The sequence below is a fragment of the Vipera berus genome (genome assembly GCF_964194415.1).
Source record: "Vipera berus genome assembly, chromosome: Z".
Taxonomy (NCBI): Eukaryota; Metazoa; Chordata; class Lepidosauria; order Squamata; family Viperidae; genus Vipera; species Vipera berus.
The window spans coordinates 56,099,079-56,119,483 of record NC_138205.1 but is presented as its reverse complement, the minus strand read 5'-3'; the positions used below and the strand labels follow the sequence as shown (position 1 = coordinate 56,119,483).

Here is a 20,405-nt window from a genome sequence, read left to right as displayed (position 1 = left end):
AAACCCCCTCCCAAATCATCCAACCACTGTCCAGACAGGAACACCAGGTTGAGAGTGTGTCCCACCACATGAGTCGGGCCTTGAATTACCTGGGTCAGGTCCATGGCCGTCATGGAAGCCATGAACTCCCGGGCTAGCTCCGATGACCCTCCCAGGGAAGGCAGGTTGAAGTCACCCAGCACTATGAGCCTGGGGAACTCCACCTCCAACCCTGAGAGGGTGTCGAGCAGCTCGGGCAGAGCTGTTGCCACACAGCTGGGCACCAGGTATGTAAGCAACAAGCTCATCTGAACCCGAGAACCACATCTCAGGAGGAGGGACTCACTCCTGCCAATCTGGACAATGGTGGTCTCCCGCGGACATAGTCTCTCTGATAACCACCACCACCCCGCCGCCCCTACCCTGAGCCCGTGGCTAGTGTAGCACACGGAAACCTGGAGGGCATAACTCGATCAGAGGGACCCCTCCCTCCAAGCCCAACCAGGTTTCCATAATGCATGCCAGATCCGCGCGTTCCTCCTCAATCAAGTCACGAACGAGGGGAGCCTTATTAACAACGGATCTGGCATTAAGATAAACCAGCCTGAGCTCAGGGGCCTGATCACCCTCACCCCCGGGCAAAAGGGTGCTAACCGGAGGGTCGGAGCGCGTCACCACTCGCAAGCAACGGGGGCGCGATCCCAGATGTCGATACGGCCCTCCGTGCACACACCTGCTGCCATTCCCTATCCTCGTGGGGATTTGAAGCCCCACCCCCACATATCCAGAACCAGCCGCCTTTGACCCAAACCTCGTCCCGCCGGGACCCCAAACCGGCCCAGACTGAGTGCCGGTTAATAATTCCCTCCCCTCCCTCACCCTCCCTAACCTATTAAAATAACCGGCTAAAAAGTGAATTAGAGGCCTCTTAATACGTCTCCGCTCGAGGCCCCTATCTAAGCCCAACCACCTCTCGGGGTCCCAACAATTGGGCCCGTCATTAAGGGGAGTGCAGGAAAGGGCGGCAGGTCGAACCCAGGAGGGAGAAACCCCCCTGAGGGCATACAAATCGGCTCCAGAATAGTGCAAGGGAACCATACAATAATGAAAAAATGTAGGCATAGGGCTGATGTTAATAATGGGTGGATCGATGGTATTGATAGCATAAAGTCCAGTAGATGTATCACAGTCCAATTAGTCCAACTCAGCTCTCACCTGGGTGGAACTCAGAAAAAGAAACCCCAACCGTCCTCTCACTACGGCTGAGGCATCTAGCCTGTCATGGACAAAGTGAGGAATCCCGGGGTAAACCTACCCCAACTGGTCTCTCACACCAGTGGGGCAGTTGATGAACAATCCAAGACCGTCCTCCCACCATGGTCCAGTCCCAGGTCCAATCCGGAATATTAATGGGAAGCACTAGCCCCCAACCCCCAATCCCATTATTATCTTTCTCATCTTCTCTACTACCCCTCTTATTGGTATCACTAATATGAGTATTATTACTCTGTTGCTTTGCATGTACACTGAGAGCTTCTGCATTGGAAACAAATTTCTTGTGAGTCTAATCACATTTGGCAATATGAAGTGTGCCTGTGCTGTGCTGTGCTGTGCTGTGCTGTGCTGTGCTATGCTATGCTATGCTATGCTATGCTATGCTATGCTATGCTATGCTATACTATGGTTCTGCCTTGCCCAAATTTTAAAAAATACAAATATTATAAAAACCTATCCCATCAAAAGGTTTGTACAAGGTATCAGAATCAGTTACAACTGAAAGTAACTTATTGAAGTCTATGGATCTCATCCCATTTATTTTAGTAGGATAAATTTTCTATGATAATTTTTCAAAAGAGGCTACAACTTACCATTTACCATGTTTTCCCCAAAATAAGCCCCACCCCGAAAAAAAACATACCCTGATTTTGCGGGGTGGGCCTAATATAAGCTATACCTCCAAAATAAGACCTAATTAGGACCCTCTCCACTCCGTCCCACCTCTCTGCTGCAATGGGGCAGGAGGCCATGCAGCACATCACGCCACTACCGCCACAATGAGGCAAGCCAGGTGGGGGAGGGGGTGGAGCTGCCCCATGCGCCCACACCCACTTCCTTCAGGGCCCCCCCCACTAGGCCATTCTTCGCTTGGCAACCTTCCCTTTCACTCCCTCCCGAGCCAGATTACCATGCTACGGAGGATGGGTGGGGTAGGCCCAATCCCCCTCTGCTGTTTCGGAGCCAAAAGAAAAAAGAAAAGATCTCGCAAGAAGTTGGAAAGTCTGACTGAACTTTTTCTAGTCCCACAAACTCCATTTCCCTGCAGCAGGAGAGAAATGCGCTACAGCTGGAAAGCAGGTTAGAGTTGAAATTTTTTGCTTTCGGGAGAAGTGGCAGGAAATGGGGCTGCCATTTCCAGAATGGAGATGTGGGGCAATGCAGGCTGGCAAGCAAGTGCTCTGCATCGCTGCACAAAGCCGCTCCGCTCCCAGTTCTCCGTTCTCTCCAGTGGCAATGACGGAGGGCTGGTGGACAGAGGTGGCAGGGGAGGCTTGTGCTGCCTGGTCACGGCACAAGCCACAGGACAGTTGGCAGAGGAGGGGGCAGTGGCTGCCACAGGGCAGGTGATCTGTGGAGCAAAGCGTTGAAGAAAGCCCCTCCAGCAGCGCACAGCTGCGGTGGAGCCTTTTGCTGTCACTCCCCCCTGGCTCAGAAATGGCAGAGGGGGACCAGGCCTACCCCACCCATCCTCCATAGCGTGGAAGTCCAGCTCGAGAGTGAAAGGGAAGGTCGCCGAGCAAGGAATAGCCTGGCTGAGGGGGACCTGAAAGAAGCAGATGCAGGGTGCATGGGGAAGCTCCACCCCCTCCCCCACCTGCCTCACCTTGTTGTGGTAGCAGCAGCCGATGTGCTGCATGGGCTCCTGCCACGAGCAGCCACAGAAGTGGAGCAGCAGCCACACGGGCTCCTGCTGGATGGGGCTGTTAGTGCTGCCACTGCAAGGCAGGTGTCACAAAAAATATAAGACACCCTCTGAAAATAAGACCTAATGCCTCTTTTGGAGACAAAAATAATATAAGATCGGGTCTTACTTTCGGGGGGGAAATGGTATTGCTCTCCTACAGGTTTCCTGCATGTGCTGGATTAAAAGGACTATTGAAATAACCAAGGAAGCTTGGTCCATGTGGATGCACTATACGTTTCCACTATTTTAACAATATATTGACTAAATGACAGTATAGCTAGAGGAACCAAATCAGATATATTAAAAGTGAAAAATGTAATTCTTACAGTATGATACACATGATACACATTCTCTTACCTCCTTGTGCTGCTTTCCAAGAACATGTGTTTGCCACAGCAGTTCATTCTTCACAGTCATATTGCACAGAGAGCAACTTAAATTCCCCAAATTGTTATATGTAGCTCTTGCAATTAAGAAAATAAATTCAAAAATAATCTCTCAAAATTACACCACTCTTTTAAGCATTATTCTGAGAAATTACCACTGCAATGCAGCTACACTTCTTTCAGTGACTAAAGTTGGAAGTATAGTACCTGAATTGCTATTTTTTTCACTGAACATCTGGAAGAACCAAATGCAGATACCTAAAGCAATCTGGTCACCATTTATATTTTTTTTTTAAAAATCTGTTTGGTTAGGGTGTATAAGCACTGTTAAGTGCAGGCTTTAAATTCCCTCACGAGCCTGAATGTTATTACTTTATGTTTTACTGAAACAAAGCATATTAATACTGCTTCTTCTCTTTACAAGTAGAAATGCAGCAAATCAATAAAAATAGGCTTGCCATTTAAATAATACTGGTAGTCCTTGACTTACGACGGTTCATTTAGTAACTGAAGTTACTTATGACCATTTTTCACTTATGACTGTTGCAGTATACCCATGGTCAAATGATCAAAATACAGATGCTTGGCAATGGGCTCATAGTTACAACAGTTGCAGTGTCCCACACTCACATGATCACTTTTTGTGACCTTCTAATAAGCAAAGTCAATGGTTGCTAACTTAACTGCAGTGATTCACTTAACAACTGTGACAGAAAAGGTCATAAAATGGGGAAAACTCACTTAACAAATGTTTCCCTTAGCAATATAAATTTGGGCTCAATTGTAGTCATAAGTCAAGGATTAACCTGCAGAGAATAGAGGAAACTGACTGCAGGAGGAATCTGCTCTTCACTTGAATGTAAACTGGCCACTAGGTTACAATTAGGTATTTTACCAAATCCTTTTACTCTCAGTATGGCATACTACACATCCGGCCAGATTTGTTGTAGCAGAAAGGAAAACATACATAAGCCTAGGAATTAACAGGAAGGAGTTTAAAGGAAATGCAAATTCTTCCATCCAGTTAACCCACTCCTTTAGGAAAAGACATTTTGATTAGATTGCAAACTCTGATGTACAGAGTCTTCGTTGTGTTTTTCTTTCAAATGTGCATAATACTATACTTCAAAAAACTCAATATGCAGGATAACGATATCCCAAAATGCCTACCCTACAGAAAAAGAAGCGAGCAACCGAGACAAAACTCAAAAAACTCCCTATCGCAAAAAGGTGCACCTCGCCCGAAAAGATAGGATATCTAACGTAGGGAGAGTCAATTTTTCTTTTTCCCGCAGCCGACTCGCGCTGTTTGGCCCGCATTAATCTCCGCAGCTCCTCTTGTCCCGCCGTACCAACAGATCGCCGCTGCCCTCGGCCCGAACTCGAAGCAGCCATCACTGCAAAACAAAACCCCTCCCCTTTGTCGATTTCTCTGCTACAGGCTTAAGGTAAAATATACGCGCTCACAATTGCGCCGTGGTCGCAGAGATTGTACGTCACGTGGAGTCTTAAAAAGAATTCTCTGTAATTGCTGCTTCAATTTCAAACAAACTTTCTAAACTAATCCACCAAGGAAAATGCAAATATCTGAGACTGGAGATAGCTATAAAGATTTTTCTTAATATGAAGGGATATGAAGCTGAAATATTTAGGTGATTTTAACGTATTTTCGTATTTCCCCGCGTTAGATTATAACTGACTGAAGGAATGAGATTTGATATAGCTATGAGATTCGGCTGTAATTCAGGTTCTATAGAGATGGAAAATTACTATTTTAAAAAGTTTTATAGATAAATAGTTCTATAAATAATATAGAACTATATTACTGTTGCATTATCCAATTAAATCACTGCTAGCGTTCTATCAGTAGAAGTCCTCTAATTCAATCTCCTGACACAAGTAAACAATTGTATGATAAACAGAGGCAAATTTTTAAAGAAACAATTACAACAAAACAATGGGAGAAATTTTGGAAAAAAATAAAGCTGATTCCATGTTTTTACTGTAAAAAATAAAAAGTACAAAATATTTTATATATAACAGAATAACAATTGGAAGGTACCTTAGAAGTCTTCTAGTCCAACACCATGCCCAAATAAAACACTCCATACCATTCCAGACAAATGGCTATCTAATCTCTTCTTAAAAACCTCCAGTGACGGAGCAGCCATCATTTTAAAGGCAAGCTGTTTCACTGAATAATTGTTCTCACTGACAGGAAATTTCTCCTTAGTTCTGGATTGAATCTCTCTGTGTTAAGCTTCCATACGTTACTTCATGTTCTGCCATCAGGTACTTTGGAGCATAGATTGACCCCTTCCTCTCTGTGACAGTCCCTCAAACATTGGAAGACTACTATCATATCACCCATACTGCTCTGTTACACTAGACCACAGGTCTGCAAACCGCGGCTCTGGAGCCGCATGTGGCTCTTTCAGCCATCTCCTGCGGCTCCCAGTCCTCTGCCATGTGCAGTCCAGAAAAAAAAGTGGGACTAAAAAAGTTCAACCAATCAATTCAAATATGCAGGGTAGGTGCATATCTCGCTTTGTCTCCACTCTTCAGTGAAACCCTGTTCTGCACATGCGTGCATGTACGCGCATGCGCACACATTTTTTCCTTTTGTGAGGGAACCAGTTCCGAGTGGCTCTTTCACTGTTTCAGGTTGCTGACCCCTGCACTAGACATTCCTGGTTCTCTCAACCCTTCATCATATACTCTCTACTCACTCACTCACTCCCTACTTCACTCTCCCTATTCATCTTTGTTGCTCTTCTTTGAACACTTCCTTATTTTTCAGTTGCTAAGTCTTGCTCTATTTTCTGCAAACTCATGAACCACAGCATACCAGCCCCACCCCGCATCCTCAGCTATCACCCAGAATTTGCCCAAACTCAAGCCCACCACATCATTGACACTATTTAACCATCTTGTGGTCTGTTGTCTCCTCCTTTGCCTTCCTTTTTCCCCAACATTACAGTCTTTTCCAATGAGTCCTGTGTTTTTATTTAGTGGCCAAAATATTTGAGTTCAGCTTCAGTATCTGTTCTTCAAAAAGTCAGGGTTGATTTGATTTCCCTGGAATCCAATGGACTCTCAATCTTCTCCAAAACCACAGTCCAAAAGCATAAATTTTTTGGCGCTTAGCCTCCTTTAGGGTCCACCTCTCATAGCCATACATTACTACTGGGAAAACCATAGCTTTGACTATATAGACCTTTGTTGGTAAAGAAATTGCTTTTTAATATGCTCTCTAGGTTTGCCATAGCTTTCCTCCCAAAGAGCAACTGTCTTTTAATTTCATGGCTGCATCTGCCATCTGCAGTGATCTTGGAGCCCAAGAATTAAAATCTGACACTGCTTCCATTTCTTCCCCTTCTATTTGCTAGGAAGTGATGAGACTAGATGCCATGATCTTAGTTTTTTAATGTTGAGTTTTGAGCCAACTTTTACACTCTCTTCTTTCACCGTCAGCAAGAGATTCTTTAGTTCCTCTTCACTTTCTGCCTTTAGAGTGGTATCATTTGCCTATCTTAGGTTGCTGATATTTCTCCTGGCAATCTTCTCGCTTGTAATTCATCCAGCCTGGCATTTTGAAAAATACTCTGCATATAAGTTAAATAAGCAGGGTGACAATATACATCCTTGTTGTAGTCTTTTCCCTATTTAAACCAATCTGTTATTATATATCTGGTTCTAACTGTTTCTTCTTGACCCATATAAAGGTCTGTTAGGGGACTATTAAGGTGGTCAGAAACTTCCCTCTCTTTAAGAACTTGCCAAAGTTTATTTTGATCTACACAAGCAAAGGTTTAGAGTAGTCAGTGAAGCAGTAGATGTTTTCCTGGGACTCCTTTGCTTTCTTCATAATCCAATAAATGATGGCAATTTGATCACTAGTTCCTCTGCCTCTTTGAAACTCAGTGTCAGGTCTCCAAATCCTTATTGTCTCCTTTATTGTCTCCTTCCTGTCCTCTACCATCTTCTGGAGTCCATTTAAGCTCACACCTACTGCTTCAGTGACTCCATCCAGCCACCTCATTCTCTGTCGTCCCCTTCTTCTATTGCCCTCAATCTTTTCCAGCATTAGGCTCTACTCCAGTGAGTCCTTCCTTCTCATTAGGTGGCCAAAGTATTTGAGTTTCAACTTCAGGATCTGACCTTCTAAAGAGCAGTCAGGGTTGATCTCCTCTAGGACTGACCGGTTTGAGTGCCTTGCAGTCCAAGGGACTCGCAGGAGTCTTCTCCAGCACCATAGTTCAAAGGCCTCAATTCTTTGGCGCTCAGCCTTTCTTATGGTCCAAATTTCACAGCCATACATTGCAACTGGGAAAACCGTGGCCTTGACTGTATGCACTTTTGTTGGCAGGGTGATGTCTCTGCTTTTTAGTATGCTGTCTAGATTTGCCATAGCTTTCCTTCCCAGGAGCAAGCATCTCTTAATTTCTTGGCTGCAGTCCCCATCTGCAGTGATCTTGGAGCCCAGGAAAATAAAATCTGTCACTACCTCCATTTCTTCCCCATCTATTTGCCAGGAATTGAGAGGGCTGGATTCCATAATCTTGGTTTTTTAAATGTTGAGTTTCAAGCCAATTTTGCACTCTCCTTCTTCACCCGCATCGAGAGGCTCTTCAGTTCTCTTCACTTTCTGCCATTAGAGAGGTATCATCTGCATATCTTAGGTTGTTGATATTTCTCCCAGCAATCTTAATTCCAACTTTTGATTCATCTAGCCCTGCCTTTCTCATGATGTGCTCTGCATATAAGTTAAATAGGCAGGGTGACAGTATACAGCCTTGCCGGACTCCTTTCCCAATTTTGAACCAATCAGTGGTTCCGTGTCCAGTTCTCACTGTTGCTTCTTGACCTGCATATAGGTTTCTCAAGAGACAAATAAGATGGTCTGGTACTCCCATCTCTTTAAGGAGTTGCCACAATTTGTTGTGATCCACACAATCAAATGCTTTAGCATAGTCCAGGGGTAGGCAACCTCGGCTCTTTTATGACTCATGGACTTCAACTCCCAGAATTCCTGAGTCAGCATAGCTGACTCCGGAATTCTGGGAGTTGAAGTCCATGAGTCATAAAAGAGCCGAGGTTGCTTACCCCAGGCATAGTCAATGAAGCAGAAGTAGATGTTTTTCTGGAACTCTCTAGCTTTCTCCATGATCTAGTTCCTCTGCCTCTTCGAAATCCTGCCTGTAGTTCTGATAGTTCTCGATCCACATATTGCTGGAGTCTAGCTTGTAGGATTTTAAGCATAACTTTACTAGCATGTGAAATGAGAGCAATGGTGCGATAGTTTGAACATTGTTTGGCATTGCCTTTCTTTGGAATTGAAATGTAAACTGACCTTTTCTAATCCTGTGTCTGCTGTTGAGTTTTCCAAATTTGCTGGCAAATTGAGTGTAGCACTTTTACTGCATCATCTTTTAAGATTTGGAATAGCTTAGCTGGAATACTGTCACTTCCACTAGCTTTGTTGTTGCTCAGCTTTTCTAAGGCCCACTTCACTTCACATTCTAGGATGTCTGGCTCGAGGTCAGTGACCACCTCATCGTGGTTATCAGGGACGTTAAGCTCATTCTTGTATAGTTCTGTGTAATTTTGCCACCTCTTCTTAATCTCTTCTACCTTTGTTAGGTCCCTGCCATTTTGGTCCTTTATCATGCCCATCTTTGTATGAAACATTCCCTTCATATCTCCAATTTTCTTGAGGAGATCGCTGGTCCTCCCTATTCTATTGTTTTCTTCTATTACTTTGCATTGCTCATTTAAGGAGGCATTCTTATCTCTTCTGGGTATTCTCTGGAATTCTGCATTCAATTGGGTGTATCTTCCTCTTTTTCCCTTCCTTTCACTTTCCTTCTTTCCTCAGCTATTTTAAAGCTTCCTCAGACAGCCATTTTGCTTTCTTGCATTTCTTTTTCTTTGGGATGGTTTTAGTTGCTACCTCTTGTACTATCTTGTGAACATCCATCCATAATTCTTCAGGCACTCTGTCTATCAGATCTAATTACTTAAATCTATTTGTCATTTCTACTGTGTATTCATCAGGGATATGACTTAGTTTTTTTATTTTTTTTTATTGAAAAGTTTTACAATAGATTTTAAACATAAATTGCCCCCCCCATAAAATCCACCCTTCCCTCCCCCTCTACCCCCCCCAACTTCCCAGAGCTGAATACAGGGTATTGCATCTAACAAGCTTGAGCTAGAATATGCTAACTAACTATAAATACACTTTAAATCCTATCGCACTTTAACTCCCGTTAAGCATAACTAAACAATAATACATCTTATTAAATTCTAATACTCATTCATATGCTAAATAAAACTTTTTAGTCCCATATTTATTCAAAATGTAATCAATCCATCTTCTCCATTCCGAAATGTATCTTTACTGCAATTAACCTTTCAAATATACTGAAATTTTTACCATTTCTACTAAGTTCGAAACTTTTAAAGTCCACTCTTCTATAATAGGCAGATCCTCCTTCTTCCAATATTACGATGCCCAAAGTCTTGCTGCCACTATTAAATTCAACATAACTTTAATTTTTATAACAATACAATCTGTAATAATGTCCAACAAAAATAACTGCAAAGAAAACCTTATCTTTTTCTTAAATATCTTCTACGTATTCCACCAAATTTTAATCCAAAAATCCCTTTGCTCTTATAGGTACATATATTCCAATTAAAAATATATTCTTTCCTTCTATTAAGCTTTGTTGCCATCCTTTGCAGCTTGAAGCTTTCAGAACATATCTTGCAGATCCATAAACACCTGCCTCTTTGGTCTCATTCCTCCCACTGGTTCAGTATTAGTAGATTCTTGAGCTGTGATTTTAGAATACTGTTTCTGTTGTTCCTGTTGTTGTTCCTTTCGTCTGGTTGCAGCCCATGTCATTATTTGATCCTTTGGCTCTTCTAATAGGACCAGGGGCTGTGCAGTTTCCAAAGTTTGCTGTGCTTCTTTTACAATCAGCGAGGTTATTTCTTCACCATACTGTATTACTTCCATTTGAGGCTGTTGCGCTCCTTCTTCCTTTCCTCTTGCAATAAGCTGACTTTGTAATAATGCCACTTGGGGGGGGCTAATAAGCAGGCATATACATAGAATGAAGGCTATTGCTAAGCACACTGATTTGTGCTTTAGATTGTAAGCCACCCTGAGTCTTCGGAGAAGGGCGGGATATAAATGGGATTAAAATAAATAAATAAATAAATAAAATAAATAAAAATCTCTTGCCTTCAGAACTGTATTAAGACGATATCTTGTACCTGCATAGTTCACCACCATCCCAGTTGGTATCTCCCATCTGAACTGGATCTGTCATTTTTTTAAATTCATCTACCAAGAAACCAAACTCTTTCCTTTTTCTTAAAATTCTTGATGGAATTTCTTTCAAAATTAGGACCTCTTGATCAGCCACTTTAAATCTGTTATTATAAAAAGCTTGAATAATCGCATTTCTAATCGTTCTCTTTGTAAAATAAACAACCACATCTCTTGGTAGTTTTCTTTGCCTGGCAATCCAAGAGTTGACATGAAATATTCTATCTATTTCCCTTATAAAATCTTCAGCTCGCCATCCCAATATAGGTGCCAGGGCCTTTGTGAATGTCTCTTCCAAATTTTCTTGTGGGTTTTCTTTCAGACCTCTTATCCTCAAAGCAAACTCCATGTCTCTATATTGTATCATTACCACCTCATCATCAATCTTATCCATTAGAATTCTCAACTTCACATATTTTAGCTTCACATATTTTAGCAATATCAAATTATTTTGGTTAATTTCTTCCACATGTTCATCCAAACGCTCAATACAAACTGCCAACCCCTGGCATGCCAGTAAAATATCCTTTCTTATTTCTTTATTTTTCTCACTAATGAGCTCTGCAATTTGCTCAGATTGAAGTTTTAACGCCTCTTGTAAGTCTTTTAATGTTAATGTTGATGAGGGTGGTGCAGGGGATGGCATCAAGGTCTGAAATACAGATTGTTGTTGAGCTGGTGATGCCCCCGCACTTCTGGAAACAGGAGCTCTAGGCGGTTTAGAAGCCATTTTAACACTCATTAACTTTCGTTTCTCACTTTCACTTTTTCACCCAGTCCTAAAAAAAACACAGTTCAACTTAGAAACCCAGGTTGCAACTTTGTTGCTTTCCTTTTAAATCTCCGAATCTTGTAAATCTCTTTTGTACCAGCTTCAAATGTTTTTTAAAAGAGTCTTTTACAGCTTTTAAAAGTTCATTCCGGCGCCATCTTCCACCCCTTTCTTTTAAATTAAGCTTTGGAGAAGAGAAAAAAAAATAACTCCCCAGAGTTAAAGATCTTGTACTTGCAATTTCAGAATTCTCCTGCTCAGCTCTGCCTGCATCCGAGTAATCCAAAGTTCAATATTGAATGCAGGGATGGTTGCAGTGTCCCGCTCTGTTTTAAAACCTTAAAACAGAGGAGTCCCCGAGTCCAGAGCTGAATTCAGGCTCCGAGGGAGCTCTCGCCCTTCGCTCCCCAAACTAATCATTCTGGGGATCTAGGGGAGCTCTATCTCTACCTGAATGCTCACCCCCCCTTCTCCCGAAGGGGGGATTCCCAAACTGCGAAACAGCTGATTGTTGCTGTTTTTGCGATTTGAACGGAACAACGGGGCTGACGGTCAAAAATGACCGCCATCGACGGAGCCTTGCCACTTGGAAGTCCCAGGAATATGATTTAGTTTGTATCTGAGTGGCCTAGTGCTTTTCCCTACTTTCTTCAATTTAAGTCTAAATTTTGCAACAAGAAATTCATGATCTGAGCCACAGTCAGCTCCTGGTCTTGTTTTTACTGACTGTATAGAGCTTCTCCATCTTTGGCTGCAGAGCACATAGTCAATCTGATTTCTGTGTTGGCTGTCTGGTGATGTCCATGTGTAGAGCCATCTCTTGGGTTGTTGGAACAGAGTGTTTGCTATGACCATTGTATTATCTTGACAAAATTCTATCAGCCTGTGCCCTGCTTCATTTTGTTCTCCAAGGCCAAATTTGCCTGTTATTCTGGTTATCTTTTGGCTTCCTACTTTAGCATTCCAATCCCCCATGATGATAAAGACATCATTTTTTGGTGTTAATTCTATAAGGTGCTGTTAGGCTTCATAGAACCGGTCAATTTCCTCTTCAGCCAGTGGTTGGGACATAGACTTGGGCTACTGTGATATTGAATGGTTTGCCTTGGATTCACACTGAGATCATTCTGTCATTTGGGGGGTTGTATCCCAGTATTGCTTTTCCTACTCTTTTATTGACTATGAAGGCTACTCCATTTCTTCTGAGGGATTCTTGCCTGCAGTAGTATACCTGATGGTCATCTGAATTAAATTCACCCATTCCTGTCCATTTTAGTTTGCTGATACCTAAGATGTCGATGTTCAGTCTTGTCATCTCTTGTTTGACCACGTCCAGCTTTCCTTGATTCATGGATCTTACATTCCAGGTTCCTATGGAGAATAAATTTCTACAGCATCGGACTTTCCTTTCACCACCAGATGCATCCACAGCTGAGCATCATTTTGGCTTTGGCCCAGTCACTTCATTCTTTCTGCCGCTACTATTACTAGCCCTCTGCTCTTCCCCCGTAGCATATTGGACACCTTCTGACCTGAGGGGCTCATCTTCCAGCGTCATAGCTTCATTGAGTTATGCAAGACCCTTCGCCACCAAGGCAGTAATTCATAAAGGGGATAAATGAAAGCTGGAGAAGACCTTGAGATGACTGCCAACTGTACCAGTTACCCGCTCATTTTGCCACCTGTGGATTGGCTGGATTTCAAATGGACATTATGACTTTGGTGGGAGGAGGAATGTTGCTGGTTTAATTATACCGTTCAAGTGGGATTTTCTCCAGATCTCGCCTTGACTTCCCTACTGTCACTAGCCCCTAATAAAAGTTTCCTTTTGAGACAATGTCTGTTTGAAGAGTTCTGCTTTTTTGGGTGGTTAGCTGAAGTGGGTCCTTACACCCAGCTTGTACTTCTGGTATTCTCAGTTCACATATTGCTGAAGCCTAGCTTGTATGATTTTGAGGATGACCTTGTGTGTGAAATGAGTGCAGTTGTACAGTAGTTTCAACATTCTTTGGCATTGCCCTTCTTTGGGATTGGAATGTAAGCTGACCTTTTCTAATCCTGTGGCCCTTGTTGAGTTTTCCAAATTTGTAGGAAAGTATGGCACTTTAACAGCATCATCTTTTAGGATTTTAAATAGCACAGCTGGAATACCGTCACCTCCACTAGATCTGTTGTTGGCAATGCTTCCTAATACAAAGCATATTCATCCCCACCTTATGTTACCAATGCCAAACATAGATGCTCGCAATAAAGCATAAGCAAATGTTAACTATTATGGGAATGAAATGTTTGAGAAAAGCTGCTGAAATGACTAGAAGGGATAAAATGAGGAATGAGATTATAAGGGAAAGAATCGGAATAAAACTAACATTAAACTATATACAAAGACAGGAAATAAACTGATTTGCCCATACTGGAGAGAAAGTCTGGGAATTCCATATCATATAAGATACACATAACAACAGGAAAAGGTCAAAAAGCATGAGGCAGACCCAAATGAAGATGGCAAAACAACATCAAAAACACACTATTTATTTATTTATTTTATTTATTAAATTTTTATACCGCCCTTCTCCCGAAGGACTCAGGGCGGTGTTGTTGTTGTTAGTTGCGAAGTCGTGTCCGACCCATCGCGACCCTCCTCCAGGCCTTCCTGTCCTCTACCATCTTCTGGAGTCCATTTAAGCTCACGCCTACTGCTTCAATGATCCATCCAGCCACCTCATTCTCTGTCGTCCCCTTCTTCTATTGCCCTCAATCTTTCCCAGCATTAGGCTTTTCTCCAGTGAGTCCTTCCTTCTCATTAGGTGGCCAAAGTATTTGAGTTTTAGCTTCAGGATCTGGCCTTCTAAAGAGCAGTCAGGGTTGATCTCCTCTAGGACTGACCGGTTTGATCGCCTTGCAGTCCAAGGGACTCGCAGGAGTCTTCTCCAGCACCATAGTTCAAAGGCTTCAATTCTTTGGCGCTCAGCCTTTCTTATGGTCCAGCTTTCACTGCCATACATTGCAACTGGGAAGACCATAGCCTTGACTATACGCACTTTTGTTGACCGGGTGATGTCTCTGCTTTTTAGTATGCTGTCTAGATTTGTCATGGCTTTCCTCCCCAGGAGCAAGCGTCTTTTAATTTCTTGGCTACAGTCCCCATCTGCAGTGATCTTGGAGCCCAGGAAAATAAAATCTGTCACTACCTCCATTTCTTCCCCATCTATTTGCCAGGAATTGAGAGGGCCAGATGCCATGATCTTGGTTTTCTTAATGTTTAGTTTCAACCCAAGTTTTGCACTCTCCTTCTTCACCCGCAACAAGAGGCTCTTTAGTTCTTCTTCACTTTCTGCCATTAGAGTGGTATCATCTGCATATCTTAGGTTGTTGATGTTTCTTCCAGCAATCTTAATTCCAACTTTTGATTCATCTAGCCCTGCCTTTCTCATGATGTGCTCTGCATATAAGTTAAATAGGGAAGGCGACAGTATACAGCCTTGCCGGACTCCTTTCCCAATTTTGAACCAATCAGTGGTTCCGTATCCAGTTCTCACTGTTGCTTCTTGGCCCGCATATAGATTTCTCAAGAGACAAATAAGATGGTCTGGTATGCCCATCTCTTTAAGGACTTGCCACAGTTTGTTATGATCCACACAATCAAAGGCTTTAGCATAGTCAATGAAGCAGAAGTAGATGTTTTTCTGGAACTCTCTAGCTTTCTCCATGATCCAGCATATGTTAGCAATTTGATCTCTAGTTCCTCTGCCTCTTTGAAATCCTGCCTGTACTTCTGGTAGTTCTCGATCCACATACTGCTGGAGTCTAGCTTGTAGAATTTTAAGCATAACTTTACTAGCATGAGAAATGAGTGCAATGGTGCGATAGTTTGAACATTCTTTGGCACTGCCTTTCTTTGGAATTGGAATGTAAACTGATCTTTTCCAATCCTGTGGCCACTGTTGAGTTTTCCAAATTTGCTGGCAAATTGAGTGTAGCACTTTTACTGCACTGTCTTTTAAGATTTTGAATAGCTCAGCTGGAATACTGTCACCTCCACTAGCTTTGTTGTTGCTCAGCTTTTCTAAGGCCCACTTCACTTCACATTCTAGGATGTCTGGCTCGAGGTCAGTGACCACCTCATCGTGGTTATCAGGGAAATTAAGCTCATTCTTGTATAGTTCTTCTGTGTAATTTTGCCACCTCTTCTTAAAATAGTAGATAGTATCAAATATTTAGGTATTGACATCCCAAAAAATATTCAAGAATTAAAGAAGATAAATTATGAGAAGTTAAAGAAAGATATGAAAGATAAAATGGATAAATATAGAAAAGTAAAATTATCATGGTTCGGAAGAATTGCAGCAATAAAAATGAAAGTTTTACCAAAAATTAACTTTTTGTTTTGGATTATCCCAATTAAGTTTTCAGATCAAGAATTAAAGGAAATACAGAGATTGCTGGAGGTGTATTGTAATGGAGGCAAGAGAGCAAGAATAAGTAAAGCTTTATGGTATGAACCATTAAAAATGGTGGGCTGGGTCTTCCAAATGTTAGAAATTATTGGATAGCTAATCAACTAAGGGTGGTCCCAGATATTATAGCAGATAGAGATTTATTATGGAGTGATATAGAATTGAAGGAATTAAGGGAAATAGGCGATCCTATAGAAACATATTGGTTTAAAAAAGATATTAAAAATTAAGAGAATTCAAAATCCCTTTTTAAAAAACTTGATAGAATTATGGGATAAATGGAGATATCGGTTAATGCCAGGAATTTCTCCTTTAATACCGGTAGTAGAAATGGAAAAATTCCCTAAGATTGAACTGAAAGATTGGATTAGTAAATTTTAAAAAATCAAATATATAAATGGGAAGACTGGAAGAACAAGATAAAGAATATAATACAATTAAAGAATGTTTTATCAGATACTAAATTAAATTGGTTGAATTTAATACAATTAGAGAAATGGATAAAAATGAAAGAAAAATTCGAGGTGAAAGGTAGACAGTTAACAAAATTTAAAATGATTATAAAAGAAAGTGAGGAAAATGAAGAATATATAGATAATGGAAGAATTGGGAAGATATACAGAACTAGAACTAGAAGATCAGGCAAAAGGTTTAAAATTAATCTGGGAAACAGATTTAAGAGAAATAAATGTTAAAGATTGGAAAACTATTCAGAACAGAAGAGTATATAAGAATATGTCAGTTAGAGTTAAGGAAAATGAATATAAAGTGATATGGAGGTGGTACCCAACATCATGCAAATTAAATCAAATAGATATTAAATATACGAATATTTGCTGGAGGTGCGAGAAAGAGATTGGAACATATAAACATATGTGGTGGGATTGTGATAGCGCACAAAAGATATGGGACATGGTATTTAGGGAAATTAGAGAACTTTTGAAAGTAAATTTAGATATGTCACCGAGGATCGCATTATTGTTACTGGTGGAAAAACAAGATATAAATGAAGCAAAAAAGGAATTGATTGTAAATTTGATAATGGCAGCTAGATTAGTGATGGTTAAATATGGGAGATGGAATTGGGATATTCAAAGAAATGAGTGGTATAATGAAATATGGAATATGGCAATAAATGATAAATTAATAACAGAAATTAAATTTTAAAAAGGGATGATTAAAGTAAATAATTATAATGAAATATGGGATGATTTTATAAAAACAATCTTGGTGGAAGGCAAAGGGAATAAACCTGCTCAAGAATATATGCTGTTTTGGAGGGGATTGTTCTGTACCAGCCTGCTACCGGCCCTGCAGAAAAGGCAGGGACAACCCCTTTTACAAGAAGGCAAGAGGCTGGAACTAAGCCTGCCAAATTTATGGATACAAAAGCAAACAGAACAAGACACGAACCATGAAACAGGAGCTATTCAAGCGGTTGCCTTCAGCAAACCAGCCCTCCCACGCATTCCCCTTTTATACAGTTCAGGGCGTGGCTTTTCTCTGCCTCCTTCCGAGGTGCCCCATTGCCTTCCTCTGTTTACTCCTGATTGACTGCCTCCTGCGTCGGGCGTCCTTGAACAGGGCCAGCTGTGGGTCATCTTCATCCACGCTGTCAGGCTCACACAGCTGGGTCTGCGTCGTGACCAGGTGGGAGGGGCCTGGCTGAGGGCTCTCATCAGCAAGCTCTCCAACCCCCTCAGCAAGCTCTTCAACACCCCCCTCCTCCTCTGAGTCGTCCGACCCAACTGCCGAACCCACAGGCTGACCCTGAATCACAACAGGGATAAGGGCACAATTGAAATATATTGTATATTGTTAGTTGTTATATGAGAACAAATATAGGTAATAAAAATGGTCTCCAGGAGTGTGGGTGCACTGTAGTATTTGTATTTTTATACTGTTTTTTATTTAGATTTATATGTGTTATGTTTGTATTATTTGTATTTTAATAAAATAAAATTTTAAAAAATCATCCCAATATTTTTACATTTTGTGTCTTATCAAAAGTATCATATTACTTATATCTCTTATCCTACTTATTCTAAACCCCATTTATAGCCAAAGTTATTTGTTTATTTAGCCGTATTCAAACAAGTGTTTGCTCGTATAATATTCCATCTGTAGGGTGAGTCAAGTCTCTTAGGCCACTCTCTAATCTTCTTCCATTGCCAAATTGTTTTCCAAATTAATATTTTCGACTTGTCAAACAGTTCTTGTATTTTTGTAGTTGTTGTTAGGTGTAGAGGTATATAATACGTAAGATGAATGTTTGTTGACTCCCAGACAGTGATTCTCCTAGCAGTGTCCATTTTGTTAAATCTTCTTTTTTCTCAGGTTTATTTTGACATTCTAAGGTATCTTTTTCATATTTATTATAGTATCCAAATCTTGTGAGCTTTTTCTTGTTTGTATTAAGTTATAGTTCCATTCATTTGTGACTTCTCCAATTAAGTCATTTTTTTTCTAGTTCACATTCTGTTATCTGGTTTGTTCACTCTTTACCATCATTCTTTGAATGTTTTTTTATTGTAGATTTAAATGTATTCATTTATGTTATTAAAGTTGTGTTTCATCTTCTCATGGTTTAGAGCTATTGTGATTTGTATCTGTCATAGCATTGCATAAATTTCTTCTTGGAAAGTATTTGTCTTGTCTTGAAATGTTGCTTCTAGAGGTCATTGATCTTTCTGGTTGAATCCTTCAAGAGTAGATATTAAGTGTGGCTTTCTACCATTTTTTAATGAGTATGTCATATCCATGTTGTCTCTTCCTTTCGAGTAATCTGTCATAAGTGCCATATTCTCTGTAATTAACCTTGTCAAGCTAGCCAAAACTCAAAATCCAAACACTCCAATTTTATATAGTTCTTATCTTTACATATAATTTTTATAATACACTGTAATTTTCAATTGTCAAAGTTTCAGTAAAATCAGTGTTTTATAACAATTCTTTCTTTCAGGAGTCAATTGTCAACCAGTCAGAATCCTTCCTGTAACTTTCCCTCTCAAAACTTAGTCATAGATCAAAGTTTTTAAACAACTCATAAGTTTAGACCACAATCAAAGTATTTCTTTTCCTTCAAACAATTTCCAATCTTATAGCTGGCCCAGTATACAATCTCTTCTTTGTTACCTGGCAACTATCTTCTTAAAGGTTATTAGAGTTCATGGGAACAGATTTTTCTTTGTTTCTGGGCATTGTCTTTTAATGTCCTATATTCTAATTATAGGGACGCGGTGGCTCAGTGGGTTAGGATGCTGAGCTTGTCGATCAGAAGGTCGGCAGTTTGGTGGGTCAAATCTGAGTGCTGCGTAACAGAGTGAGCGCCTGTTACTCGTCCCAGCTACTGCCAACCTAGCAGTTCGAAAGCACATAAAAATGCAAGTAGAAAAATAGGGACCACTACGGTGGGAAGGTAACAGTGCTCCGTGCGCCTTTGGCGTCTAGTCATGCCGGCCACATGACCACGGAGACGTCCTCCTACAAGCGCTGGCTCTTCGGCTTTGAAACGGAGATGAGCACCTTAGAGTTGGAAACAACTAGCATGCATGTGCGGGGGAACCTTTACCTTTACCTTTTATTCTAATTATCCACTAGATGTCAGCAAATATTTGTTTTCCAGCTTTTTCAGGCAAGATGTTCTTATTGTTTTTCTTTTTATATATAATTTCATTAAAATCCTTTAGAATATAATCTTAGCAGTTTGTTTTAATTTCTAAGTTTGATCAGATTGTAGTATTTTAAATTTAATTTCAATATGTTTCTTTCTTCCTTAAAGGTTAATTCACTGCTTCCATCTATGGGGGAATGGGAATGTAGTTCCCATCCCTACCCCACTGCACTTTGGCAGGTTTTTTGCTTTGGGGATCTTTCCAGGTTTGCGCCCATAGCGCATGGCCATATGACAGTGGACCTTCACTCTGCACGGCTAGTTTTGTCCTGCCAGGGGGACCCTAGATCGGTCCAAAGTCACCATGAAGAGGTGACCATGAAGGAGGGGCATCCTGTTGTTCACGAAGCAACAGCAATCACTTCGTTTGATCTAGGGAAAGCCCTCCGAACCCGACAGGAGAAAGGCTAGCCACATGCTAACGTCTAGCCCAAGCTACCTGCATCCAAAGTCCAAGAGCACTAAGCAGAACAACGGTAAACAGCGTGCTTGGAATTGGTGAGAGTATTTGATCTTCTCTCCCTTATTTTGCAACTAAGTCCCAGGTGTGGTCTTACTGTGGTTTTATAAAGCGGTACTAATACTTTGTGTGATCTTGATTCTATGCCTCTGTTTTTACAATCCAGGATTGTATTAGATTTTTTTGCTGCTGCTGCACACTGCTGGTTCATAGTCAAGTGAATGTCCACTAGGACAGGTTACTCTCACAGTTACTGTTTTTAAGCCAGGTCTCGCCCAATCTGTACTTGTACCTTTGATTTTTTCCTGCCTAAATGTAAAACTTTGCTTTTCTCCACACTGACACTCATTTTGTTGGATAGGGCCCATAGTTCA

The 20,405-nt window shown here is 41.1% G+C and overlaps 1 protein-coding gene across 3 annotated transcripts in view; it reads right to left on the bottom strand.

The window, feature by feature from the left end:
- Positions 1-4,731, bottom strand: part of ZNF830 (zinc finger protein 830) — a 72,830-nt gene extending 68,099 nt beyond the window's left edge. For all 3 annotated transcript variants that reach the window (XR_014028438.1, XM_081343491.1, XM_081343492.1), the window contains exons 1-2: positions 4,586-4,731; positions 3,299-3,398 (exon numbers count right to left, since the gene is read on the bottom strand). Coding sequence is in view for 2 of the 3 variants with exons in the window: in XM_081343491.1 (XP_081199617.1) it covers positions 3,299-3,398; positions 4,586-4,722 (237 nt within the window). In the remaining variant the exon portion in view is untranslated. The remainder of the gene's footprint in view (positions 1-3,298; positions 3,399-4,585) is intronic.
- Positions 4,732-20,405: the final 15,674 nt, after the last annotated feature.